General features: G+C 43.6%; 2 protein-coding genes across 7 annotated transcripts; one reads left to right on the forward strand and one right to left on the reverse strand.

Moving 5' to 3' along the window:
- Positions 1-3,756: 3,756 nt before the first annotated feature.
- Positions 3,757-5,144, reverse strand: vcpkmt (valosin containing protein lysine (K) methyltransferase). The gene is made up of 5 exons (XM_035609413.2): positions 4,848-5,144; positions 4,603-4,716; positions 4,433-4,505; positions 4,179-4,298; positions 3,757-4,050 (listed from the first exon to the last, which is right to left on the reverse strand). The coding sequence occupies exons 1-5, from the start codon at positions 5,096-5,098 to the stop codon at positions 3,946-3,948; spliced, it is 663 nt and encodes a 220-aa protein (XP_035465306.1). The 5' UTR covers positions 5,099-5,144; the 3' UTR covers positions 3,757-3,945.
- A 631-nt stretch (positions 5,145-5,775) lies between these two features.
- msh4 (mutS homolog 4) lies at positions 5,776-12,448 on the forward strand. 6 transcript variants are annotated; one of them, XM_035609407.2, is made up of 20 exons: positions 5,776-6,060; positions 6,638-6,796; positions 6,881-7,044; positions 7,163-7,273; positions 7,485-7,600; positions 7,691-7,864; positions 7,951-8,123; positions 8,211-8,278; positions 8,457-8,531; positions 8,691-8,755; positions 8,839-9,008; positions 9,112-9,248; positions 9,364-9,467; positions 9,983-10,107; positions 10,735-10,935; positions 11,014-11,153; positions 11,233-11,361; positions 11,570-11,744; positions 11,826-11,914; positions 12,154-12,448. In XM_035609407.2, exons 1-20 carry the CDS (start codon positions 5,847-5,849, stop codon positions 12,349-12,351), a joined length of 2,787 nt encoding a protein of 928 aa, XP_035465300.2. In that variant the 5' UTR covers positions 5,776-5,846; the 3' UTR covers positions 12,352-12,448. The 6 variants fall into 6 exon arrangements, with proteins under 6 accessions (XP_035465300.2, XP_035465302.2, XP_035465301.2 ...); XM_035609409.2 differs by having other exon boundaries at positions 11,035-11,153; XM_035609408.2 differs by having other exon boundaries at positions 6,887-7,044.
- The last annotated feature ends 246 nt before the right edge of the window (positions 12,449-12,694 follow it).

Below are 12,694 nucleotides of genomic sequence, written 5' to 3' on the forward strand. Positions count from 1 at the left end.
TCAGGGAAATGCCACACACACTCACACCCTCCCCACTGCAGTCCCCATGGTGCGGGGCCACCACACAACTTAATGATGACAAATGCATCATTGCACTTGAATACTGTAGGGACGGCAGTCACAGGGAGTGTGGCATTTGCAGCAGTGTGGCGATACACTATGACATTTTCACGAAGAGTTAATCCCTCACTGACCAACACATATAAAATGATACAGTATATATAAGTGTGTGTCTGTGTAGGGTTAGGGTCCGTGTGTGTAGCTAGCACACAAGGCCTACAAAGACTAATAGGAGTAGGCAGTGTTTGTGTTGTGTTATTGTTAAATGCCATTACTCAAATTCTGTTGCAACAGAAATTAACTTAATTCATCAGATTTGCACTCTGGTTAAATGCTTCTGCTCAGAGTGGATTTTAACAATTGCACATGACAGTTATATTATCTCATTTAGGGGATTGGAAGAAGGGGTGAGTGTGCACGATATAAATCACAGTACTGGGCTTGTGTCCCTCTCTGGACTGCAGCACAGCTGTCTTAACAGCACCCCCGCCCTCCTCCTGTTCCCCTGCGGGGGGGCAGCAGCAGCAGCAGCATTGTGTTTCTGTATAAGCTAGTTGTCCTGTCGGGCTTTGCTCTACGGGCACCACACCACCTCCTCTTCAGAAGAGGACTGCCCCCAAATGATCAGCGCCGTCGTATCTCGTCCTTCTAGACCAGGTTGGAGAGATGAAAAGCAACACTTGTCACATGCTCCGTTTCAGAATGCACCCCTGGCCCGTTGTCTCTTTGTGGAGCACAAAGTTCATTGGGCTCAATTTGTCATGTGAAAGAGAGAAGGGTGATCTCTGTGTGTGTGGAGAAGATGGATGAGGAGGAGAAGGGGGAGGGCACCTTTGCAGGATCAGAGGAGTCACACATCCATGCACAGCCCTTCTTCTATATTTAATCAGCCCAGTTTGATGTCTATTCTTGAGCCACTCCCTAATAGATAGTGAGAAAATGAGCGTTCCTTTTCCTGGAGCCGAGAGACCCTGCTCCAGGCAGCGTGATGACAGTGACACAAAGGATCCTCTGTGGCACTTGGCCGTGATGCAGCGGAGTGGAGCACAGCACACAGGCCGCTGGAGTCAGACCCTCCTCCGCCCATCTGGTTTGGAGGGGCTCTGCGCTGCGGCCTCGTGCTGTGTTGTTTTAGAAGAACCTGGTGGGATGTGAGTGGATTCGAGTCCATGCAGATATTGTCATTTTTTCCCCTCTTGTATGTAGACTTAAACGTGGCCATAAAACTAGTCACATACGATAGCTGATCAGTTTCATAATCCATACCACAACGAACAGTGTCCCAGTAGAGTAGAGAAGAGCAACTCATATTTTAACCGTAACCGTGTCATGCCTGCTGCAGGTTTTCCACACAGGTTAAGAGTTATTTCCACTAATAGCACCATCTGTTGGCAGGAACTGTGCCCCCATTCTGTCTGGACGTATGCAGAACGCACACCACATCAAGTAATGAGTGTTTACGTTCAGCAGAATCAACCGTAATATGCATGTATATGATAAAATTACAGAGACACCGCTGTGGGCTGTGGACTGTGCTCATTTATTGTGAGCCTCCCTGTATTCCCCTGTAGTGCTAGCCTAATTAGCCAACCGCAAGTCTACTAACTACACAACTTTAATTATTTTTAGTTGACATGTAAGGCGTGAGAGACTGAAAAATAGATTCTAAAGGATTTGACTGGGAGCACTATGAGTAGGCAGGAGGATAAAATGTGAACATTGAATAGTGGAGCTCCCCTCTGTCTAATCTTCCCAATAACCCCTCTGGGTCCATGTCCCCCAGTAGGTGATACCAGCCGTGAGGCAAATTAATTAGCTCAACATATCCTGTTCAAAGACAAAGGAGGCCTTTACAGTATAGGCTGATTCAGAGTGTAGCCGTCCAGCTGCCCCAGGCAGGAGTTAGAGGGAAGGGGGCACAGGGAGCGATTAACTTAAATGGTCCGCTGTAGATGTTTCTAATGTCGCTCTAAGAAAATGTAATCAATCTCACTCTGTTCCTCTTGTGATGGGCATTATCACTGACCAGGGCCTGCAGGGACTCTGGCATCAGAACGTTGATTCAACCCAAGCACACACCAGTCTTTCTCCAATAAATATTCCCCAATCACTGTTGGGATATTGGTTAGTGATTGAACTATTACTTGGGGCATGAAGTATTGTAATTTCAGCATGAATGTGCATTTTCAGAACAGAAAACATTTAATCAAGGTTCTGATTCGCAAGCGTCCCATGAACACAGAGTCTTCTACAATGGCCCAGGTTTGCCCTTTGCTGCGTGTCATCCACCATTCTCTCTTTCCCTTTCACGCTAGCGTCTGTGCCCTTTATCAAATGGAGGCTGGAAATGCCCTCAAAATAACTTCAAAAAGAGCTGATGTTTTATGCTTGGGATGTAGTGTTAACCAACTCTATGCACAATACTAAAGCATCTGCTGATCGTGAAGAGATACTAATTTTGTGGGTCTGAGGCACCAGGTTACCACAGATGTTTCTGACAGCATCGTCATTTCATGCAAGGTAGTTTCCCACTCCTGGATCCCTGTAGAGAAATACTCGGATGAGTATGTTCTGATTATTTTTTATGCGTAATCAAACTTGGTTCCTATTATTCTACTACAAAGTTATCTGAGTATTTAAAGGGAGCTTCAGTGTTAACCCCACCCTGCCAACATCAGCATTAACATTTTTATTTGGTCTGGGCGTTGGAGGCCACCCTGCTCATTACACTCCAGCTCCACTGTGTAAACAGAGAGCAGCATGAAAGGCTGTGAGAGGGGCCCCTGCATGCCTGTGGGAGTGTGGGGCGTACTTCATGGTTTATGCCTGAAAAAGAGCCATAATCTTCCAGCTAATCTGAGGCTTGGGCTGGAATTCTCCTCGCATGGAGGGCTGAAGCTGTCATGCACAGTGTTGGCTTCGAGTTGATCAAATAAGTAAACTACATAAACATACGGATTGAGAATTTTAGTCATGATTTATTTTCCCACATCCATCTCAAAGTTTTAAAAGTTGTAATAACATTGTCTACACAACTTAAATCAACATTAAGTTGTAAAATAATCAGCTTGCCTCATTTTAATAATCCAATTGCAGTTTTATTGCAAGGACTAAACATTTTTGACAAAATCCCTTTTTTGGTTTTGACTTTAAGCAACTATTGCCCCCTAGTGCTTCAAATTGGTAATGTCTGGGTTAAATACCTCATTCACAAATAGAAGAAATCCTCTAAATCACAGTGAATACCAATGTACTGCACAATACTTATGTGAACATAAGTTCCATTTTAAAAAATTAAATAAACATGATGTATTTTATAATGTGAATGTAATAACCTACCTAAACAGTGCATGTTAAAATCAAGCACAAATGGAAAAAAAATAGCAAAACCACAGTTTCATGTTTGTAGTCTCTTCGCTTCACCTCACTCACTGAGGTGTAAACTCAGGGCAAACAGAGTAGAGAGATGCTCGTCTCCATTTGTAACCTCTCAACCTTTTCTTTCCTCTTAACTTTAACAACACAATTTTATTAAAGATAATCACAGTCTGTCATGTCTGTACTTGCACATGTGCCACTTGTCTGCCATCTACTGTACCTTCACAATCCTGGAAATCCAGGAAGACTGCTGATATTATTTAATTCTTACAACCGGTTCACATTTAAATATTAATACAATCACGCACCAGGACAGTATTTACTGATATATTAAAAAAGTATATTTAATGGTTAAAAAAATCAATGCTCACATGAAAATACATTGAATAGTGTATACAAATGCAAGCACAAATTGATTTTCAATTTCATAATCTCAAAATCTGATTTTCACATTGCATTAGCGTTAAACACTAATAACTGTACGCACAGATTTCACCAGACAAATGTTCAGACTTTTGTTCGGATGTGCAGGATGTGGATGTCTGGACTGCTAAACTCTGGGTCTTGCCTGTCCAAGGGGATCTCCTCACAGCGGAAGTGTTGTTTCAGCAACTAGAGAAGACGACACAAAAGGCCACAACGACTCAGCGAGAGAGGCGACTTTAAACATGTCAACTTCTTGGAATGTATTTTTCTATTTGCCAGGATTAACAAATTTGAAAACACAGTTAGGTGCTCACCTCAAAGAATTCCCTTTCCACTTTTGGGTTTACACCCTCGGTGCGCTGCTCATAGCAGCAAATGATGCAGGTCTCCGGTCCAGAGAGCAGCTTCAAGCTCTCCACCAGAGGAACAATGGACTGTGTAGGAATACGTGATAGGTCAAAGTGAGAAAAACAGCACAAAACTTGATCTTGCTGCAGAAGGATGACGACTATGATGGTGATGATGGTGAAATCTTGCGAATGCCGAAATGAGAGAACTAATAAAATACCTGCTCATAATAGATGCAGTCTGCCATAAGGATATATTGTGGAGGAGGCAAGAAGTCAGACACATCTTCGCCCCTATATGGAGGGAATAAATCAAACAGTTAGCATTGAGATACACCTGTATGACTAATGCAATACAACAGCACACAAAATAAGAAATGTAAGTACAAACCATTTCAGTACCTTGGCAGTTATGGACCCACTGCTGACGAGTGCCTGGTTTTCATGGATGTTCACTTTCAGGAGGGTCTGCAGATCCTCCAGGTCTGTCAACGTTACTTGAGCTCTATGGGAATTAAGACAGGAATAAAAAAAAGCAATATTTTCTTTTAAATATATCTGCCATTGCTTTTATCTGCAAAGTATTTCTATCATTAACATGTAGCTTTACATACAAACGGACCGGTCCTCTCTCACCCCAGTGTTGCTGCCATCAGACCGACCACTCCTGTCCCGGCTCCTAACTCCAGCACACTTCTGCCGGCCCAGACGTCCACTCCTCCGGGAGGATCGTAAAACTGTTTCGTCTCTAAATATTTGGCAAGAACTATGGCCGCATCCCAGACCACACAGCCGACGTCCCCCAGGTAGCACTGCTTCACTTTTAAGGCACGGCCGTCGTTTCTCTCGACTTCTCTCACAAAATATTCACTCTCGCCGGCAGCCATGTTGGCCGCGACAGGAACGAGGAGGTGACTTCCGGTATGGTTCCAAAATAAAAGCGTGGCCGCTGCACACCAGGGCTTAGTGCAATGATTAAACACACCGAGTAGAAAAGTTCATATTTTCACAATAACAAGGCGATTTGGTTGCGAAATGAAACTCTTCTTACAACACAAAACTACCTTACATAAAAGTAATGACAACTGTTTTGAGATATATATATATATATATATATATATATATATATATATATATATATATATATATATATATATATATATATATATATATATATATATATGTATATATATTTAAAAAAACAACCATTGTTATGGATTTCAATTTAATTGGTAATACGCCTGTACCTAAGTAGAACAGAACCTTTATTAGTATAAGCAATAAGTCCGTTTATATCATGTCATGGCTGAGAGCAAAAGAGGTATTCAATGAAGGGAAAAGAAACAACTTTGAGCAGGGAACAGGTCCTTCAATTGTTGCGAAAAAGCGATTCCCTATGTGAAATGCAAAAAATATATATTATCATTCATGCTGGCTGTTAACAGACATGCGCAGATGACACCTGCTAACGGCGGGAAGAAAAGGCGCCGTCATCACATCAGACCAGTTCAATTCACGGTGTCACTTGTTGCTAGCTTCCTGAGGAGAGGCCTCTTGTGTCGTTTGACCCGCATATTCACCGAATTTCCCGAGTGAGTTGGGCGATATACATCTCAACTAACCCGCCTTATAGAAATGATTCATGGCAGCACAGAGGAGGGGACTGCGGGCGGTGGTCACACCTGGGCGGCGACCCCGACGGGCAGAGGTGGACTGAACGAAACGACCTCGTGCGGTCCGCGCTCCACCTCGTCGGCCTCATCCCAGCACGGTTTGGATGGAGGCAGTGCGAGCTGCAGCCGCGGCCCCGCCCCCGCCCGGCCCCCCGGGGCCACAGGTGACCTGATGGGTACAGTAGGCTTTAGTAGCTTTAGTCTCCTTGGAGGGTTAGGGGGGCTGTAAATCAGTTCACTTTGAGACGGAAAGAAACACCACGCAATTCACCTTTAGGATAAACACGTCGATCTCTGTTCATAGAGAAGTGGCAGGAATACAGACATATTCTTATAAAGTTGATTTAATAACTGGGGAAAGTCCCGAACTCTAAACCAATGTTGGGCCTTTGTTACATCAATATGGCACCACATTAAGAAGAATAAGAAAACACGTAAAACTAATTCTCTGTTTGATAAATCATATTCTCAGATGACATATTATGAAAGTTTTAATTCTTCCTTTCTGTCTTTATCTCTTCAATAACAATAGTGTACCCTTGGTATAGACGGTTGATGTTTTTTGTGTGAATATTGTATGTGGGTTCTCATTTCAGATATGAAATTCTCAAATGATTGAATTGGTTTTAGTGGATCATAAAACGATTGACGGGGGGCACATGTGAGACTACAAACCTCGTGTCTGGGCGGGGCACTGCAGTTATGATAAATGACAGACACCCTCTCCTCGTATATTGTGTCGTCTCGACATAGGTCAGTTTCATCACAGCCTCACAAGGTCAAATCCGTTACTCCTAACAACGACTTCGGACAGCTCCTCCACCCGCAGCCACGGTGGAACACCCAGACTCAGAAGGACGCCGGGGGCTGCAGGCACACATCCTGCACAGACACCGCTGACTGATCACACTGGTACCTTATCCAATTATGTGTCAAGTGTCTAATCAGCTGGAACAGAGTTTCTCATTCAGACCTGTCTCTCCTCTGGTTTGGCAGCAACAGGTTGCTCCTCTGCGACTACGACCTCTGCTGCCTCTGTGATCGTAGCAGTGGTTGAAGGGCGCGGTTTGGCCAGGGGAGAGATCGGCATGGCCAGTCTCAACCTGAAATGTCCAGAGCTTGCACTCTGTCAGTTTGCAGACACTGGGACGTATGCCAAGGTAACCCACTCATTATATTAGACTATGGTATATAAATTATACCATCGCCCAGCACACTGACTCATTGACTCTGAAATGCAGGGAACTCGTGTCATGGTCGTATATTCCTCTTTTGAAGGTCATAACAAAGATGCACATCTTGGTGCCACTGGAAATACTGATGCCAGACACGGCTAGTGAGAAGGGGAAAGGGACCAAGCTGTTCAAGCTCATCACTGAGAACTTCCCGGTAATCACCCTGAATAGGTGTTATGAGTAAAAAAACCACGGTGCTCTCAAACAAATTTAAAAGAAGAGGTTCGCCCACTAATGTCCATTCATTCACTCACATACTCATTCTTGGATAGAATTACTGTTCTTGAAAACTGGTAATGTGTGCCCTGTCTGTTGAAATACTGTGCCTTTAAAAATGTACATGTCTTATTCATTTTTTTTGTCAGTGTGTAGCTTTCACTGCAATCCAAAGAAAGTATTTTAATGAGAGAAAAGGACTGGAGTACATTCAGCAGCTGTGTGCTCCAGAATTTGGCACCGTCCTCATGGAAGTGCAAGCTAAGTACGCCACCGAGTACAGTCATGCATATAAATAGTTATACGATACTTTCATTTTTTAAACATCTTATGCAAGGATTTTTTTTTCTTTCAGATATTATTGCTTGGCAGCTGCTGCTGCTTTGCTGAAATACTTAGAGTTCATCCAGAACTCCGTCTACGCTGCCAAGTCTCTTAAAGTGAGCTTTAAAGGCAGTGAGCAGACAACCATGATTGACTCAGCATCTGCCACTAACCTGGAGTTGGTGGTCAATAACAGAGACCGCAGGTAGGAGGGCAAGTAATGGCAAAAATAGTGTCCGAGTTGAAATAAAGACGCTCAGTCTGCCCCTGTCACTTCTCGTCTGTGAACAGGAGCGAACATACTCTTTTTGGGGTACTTAACCACACAAAAACACCCGGTGGTGCCAGAAGATTGCGCTCCAATATACTGGAGCCTCTAGTTGATGTGGACACCATTAACATGCGACTGGACGCCGTGCAAGAGCTGCTACAGGACGAGGAGCTCTTCTTCGGCCTGAAGAATGGTGGGGAACAGTCACGGTAAATATTGTTCATACTGATGAAGAGCGCATGACAAAGTATTTGAATATCTGCTCTTATGCACCCTTCAGCCATCGGTCATTTCCTTGACATTGACCAGCTGCTCTCCGTTCTTGTCCAAATCCCGAAGCAGGAAACGGTAAGTACAGCACTTACATTGGTCATGACTGTAGGAGATTGTTTCATTGCTGCGGAATGTCCTGACATGAATTAAGGAATTTGTGTACAAAAATTGCGCACGTGTAAAAATATTGTTTTGTCTTTTTATTTGTTTTTATTTTTGAGCACATCTCAGCACAGTTTCTGTATTTCTACAGGTCCAGGTCGCTGAAGCAAAGATTACACATGTCATTCAGCTGAAACACACATTGGATCTTGTGCCTCAGTTAAGGGTCTGTGTCTGTTTGTATATATATCACATTTCTAAATCATTTACAGCATTTTATACGATAAGAAAAAAAGGTTTTTTACACCACAAACAAATTGTTACTAACTGTTAATTCGCTACAGTGAAAATTGTAACCACTTTAAGCATTACAATGTGTGAACAGGCGGTGTTGAAGAACTGCAACACATCTCTGCTTAAAGCATACAGCAGTTCACTTGAAGACAACAGGTACTAAGCCTTCTGCCTGTAAATGAACTATTCTGAAATGACTGCGCCTTTCTTTCATTGCTCGTGTTTGTGTCCACCCTCAGGTTTGACCTAATCCTCGAGCAGATCAAGACGGTGATTAACGATGAAACGACCTACCTGAAGGGCAGTCTGAACATGCGCACCCAAAAGTGTTACGCCGTGCGCCCCAATGTCAACGAGTTCCTCGACATTGCCCGCAGAGCTTACACCGAGATAGTGGACGACATTGCTGGTGCTTGTTCTGGCTGTTTTAAGTCAACATCTTTTGCCTGAAAGTGTTTGTAAGAAAAAGCATTCACACTTCAAGTTTTACTAAATGGCATAGTGTTGCACAGGGCTCGTGAACCAAACAGGGGAGAAATACGGCATGCTGATGCGAACCAGCTTCAGCACAGCTCGAGGTTTCTTCATCCAGATGAAGCTTGAAGGAGTGGTTTTGCCTGAAGGGGGACTCCCTCCAGAGTTCATCAAGGTATAAAAAAAAACCCTGAGCACCAGCTTTAAATGAAGGAAGCTAAATTTCCCCAGAGGGAGAAAATAGACTTTGAAGCATACAATGAACAGTGTTTCAACCCCTTCCACCTGAGGTGACCAAGCAGAAGAACAACTGCGGCTTCACCACTGCGGACCTGATGAAGATGAATGACCGCTGTGACGAGGCCCTGAGGGAGATCTTTCACATATCCTATGTGTGAGGAGATCATGATCCTGTTACTTGCACACATGAACAGTAATGTATTGTGCGCCGGCTTAATCGCACCGTACAAAATGTTCACTGACAAAAAAAAAAGATTGGTTTGTATAGAGGCTGTCCTTGACTAAAGAATTTCCCAGCTGCATAATCACAGTATTTCTTTGAATAATTGATCAGTTGGGTTCGTCTGATAAATTATTTGTGTGGTATTATTTCCTGCGATAGATGGATGTGATTATGCCGAAGTCTGGAGCCTATTAATTTCCAATACATATTTGAATGTTATTTTGTACAATTTTACAGTAATCACAACTATTATGCTCAACAAGGAAAAGTACAAAAATATTTTATGACCCTTAGAATCATTAGTCAATTAATTTTCTACTAGGGTTAGGGAAAAGCTTATCGAGATGATTTCTGCCCCTCTTTTTGTCCACCAGAGGGTGCTCTGTGTTGGCTTCAATTCCCCTCCAGTGTTTTTCTCCTGTTGCATCTAACCTCTCTCCCTACAGGGTGATATGTCAACTGCTGAGCACCATCCATGAGCAGATCCACTGCCTCTACAAGCTTTCTGATGCTGTATCCATGCTTGACATGCTGCTGTCACTTGCAAATGCGTGCACCATCTCGGACTACGGTAAATGCGAGGCTTTGTTTCCTTTCATCAACGAGTCGGTCAAACGGTCACGTTAACCTTGAGGTGTGGTCTGTTGACAGAGGGAGTGCTGCATGCACATCAGGCAGCACACGTCACACATGACAACCAGAGAGGGCTCTTCTTTTGTGTGTGTGGATTGTGGGCAGCACCTGATCAGCCACGTGGGTGGGGAGCGCTGGCCCTCAGCTGTCTGAAAGCATCTCTCCATAGACACGTGCTGACTGCCTGCCCCCTTCTATCACTGCCAGCTTGTACTCGGATCACCCTTGTTACATAAGTGTGCACTGGTGCGCTGACAACTCTCCCGAGCAGTGGAGCTGGCTGCATTTAAACACTGCACACTCTTCTCTCAGAAATCATTATTGATTATACTGTCACACACCTCTCAGTTAACCGCCAATTAATTATATAAGGATTCAAATATAGATTAAATCAGATACCGTATGTTTTTGTATTGTACACAGCTGTGGTAATCACAGTTTACTAGCTATATAGGCTTGTACTATGTAGCTATGTTTCAATTGTTATTTTACATCATAGAAACAAAAAACTAGTATACTAAGTATTTTTTGATTGTTGTTGCTGTTTTTCTGCCATGTCCCCCAGTACGTCCAGAGTTCACAGACACACTGGCGATCAAGCAGGGCCGTCACCCCATACTGGAGCGACTGGCTGGACAGCAGCCGGTATCGAACAATAGCTACATCTCCGATGGCAGCAACTTTGTCATCATCACTGGGCCCAACATGAGTGGGAAGTCCACCTACCTCAAACAAGTGGCGCTGTGTCAGATCATGGCTCAGATAGGTCAGCAGCAAACTTTTGAGCCTCGCATGCAAAGCAAGCTACAATGTGACATTGATTTTACTTGGTTTTTGGGTTAAGCTCCCTGCCCCATTATTCCAGGCTCTTTTGTCCCGGCCGACTATGCCTCTTTTCGTGTTGCTGATCAGATTTTCACCAGAATTGGTGTGGATGATGATTTTGAAACAAACTCTTCCACCTTCATGTTGGAAATGAGGGAGGTATGTTAATTTTGGTGTCTTTTTATTTAAATTTGTGAGTATAAAAAACCCACATTAATTGTATCCTTCTTCCCCAAAGATCTCTTACATCATCCACAACGTAAGCGACAGGTCCCTGATCATCATTGATGAGTTGGGACGTGGCACCAGTGCTGAGGAGGGCATTGGCATCTGTCACTCAGTTTGTGAGTTCCTCCTTGGCCTCAAGGTAATGACATATGCCATTGTCGTCAAGTTCTGTCACTCCCCTCTCTGAAATGAAAATCAGGCTATATAATAGACGCCTGTGTCATGAATCAATCACTTATCATGTTATTACTGACAAGGTAGACCTCTAAGGTCAACAGTAAAGTAGAAATACAGGACTAGTGCATGTTGTCTTTTGTTTTAATCTTCAAGGTGTGTGCTGTTTGCAGGCGTTCACCCTGTTTGCCACACACTTTCTTGAGCTGTGCCAACTACAGTCTCTCTACCCAAGTGTAGAGAACCAGCACATGGAGGTTCAGCACACACGCAGTGCTGACACCGGCACTGAGTGCGTGGTGTACACATACTTGCTGAATCGAGGATGCTCTGAGGAAAGACACTATGGTACAGAGTCATTGAAATCAAAATGAGATTTTGTTGAAATCGGTTACGTAAAATGTATACAGTACTGTTTCGCTCTTCTAGGTCTGAGAGCAGCAGAAATGACAGCCCTTCCTACAAGTTTAATCGAAGAGGCTAAAATCATTGCCTCTAATGTTAGCCAGCAGCTCCTGGTATGTTTCACACAGCTGTGAATATGCCTCTTTGTTGTCCTAACCTTTTCTCTCAGCCTATATGTACACATAGATTGTATGCAAGTAAAACAAGCTTTAATTTAAAAGAAACCAATCTTAGACCCTGATAGACTCAGATGTTGTGTTGTGGCCTTTTTCGTTTTGTTTCATAAATAATCCTGGTTCATATCAGAGAAGTGCTGGACAAGAACCCGAGGTGTGTTTCATTAATCTTTCAGGCCAAACATCACAGTGATCCAGAAACGCAGAGGCAGAGAGCTGTGTACCACCTGGCCACCCGCCTCCAGCAGGCTGCCAGGAACTCCAGATTGGACCCCGACAGCCTGCGCATGTATCTGAAAGGCCTGAGGAAGCAGTACGAGGCAGAGCTGCAGGCCGCAGGGCAGCCAGCGTCCATGGACACGGTGGAGGAGTGACTGACCCAGTCACACTGACAGGAGGGGCAGTGAAATGAAAGAAGAGTGTTTGAATTGTGCTAAAAGACTGGCTGGCATTGTCATTAAATCGATTTCTTTGAAATATTGTGGTCATGTCTTGTTTTCATTATTAAAAGTATCTCAATATAATACCACATGTTCATTTAGAAACCATTGTGAATAAATTGTTACAGGAAGAAAAAACCCTGATACCAGAGAAGATAATAACAAAATCAGTAGATACATGGAAGTGCCTGAAGAAACGTTCGAGCTTCAGTACACACATGTTTACCGACTTTTGGAAACGCAATGACCACTCCCCTGAATGCCTTCGTCTATTATT

The sequence above is a fragment of the Scophthalmus maximus genome, chromosome 15 (assembly GCF_022379125.1).
Source record: "Scophthalmus maximus strain ysfricsl-2021 chromosome 15, ASM2237912v1, whole genome shotgun sequence".
Classification (NCBI taxonomy): Eukaryota; Metazoa; Chordata; class Actinopteri; order Pleuronectiformes; family Scophthalmidae; genus Scophthalmus; species Scophthalmus maximus.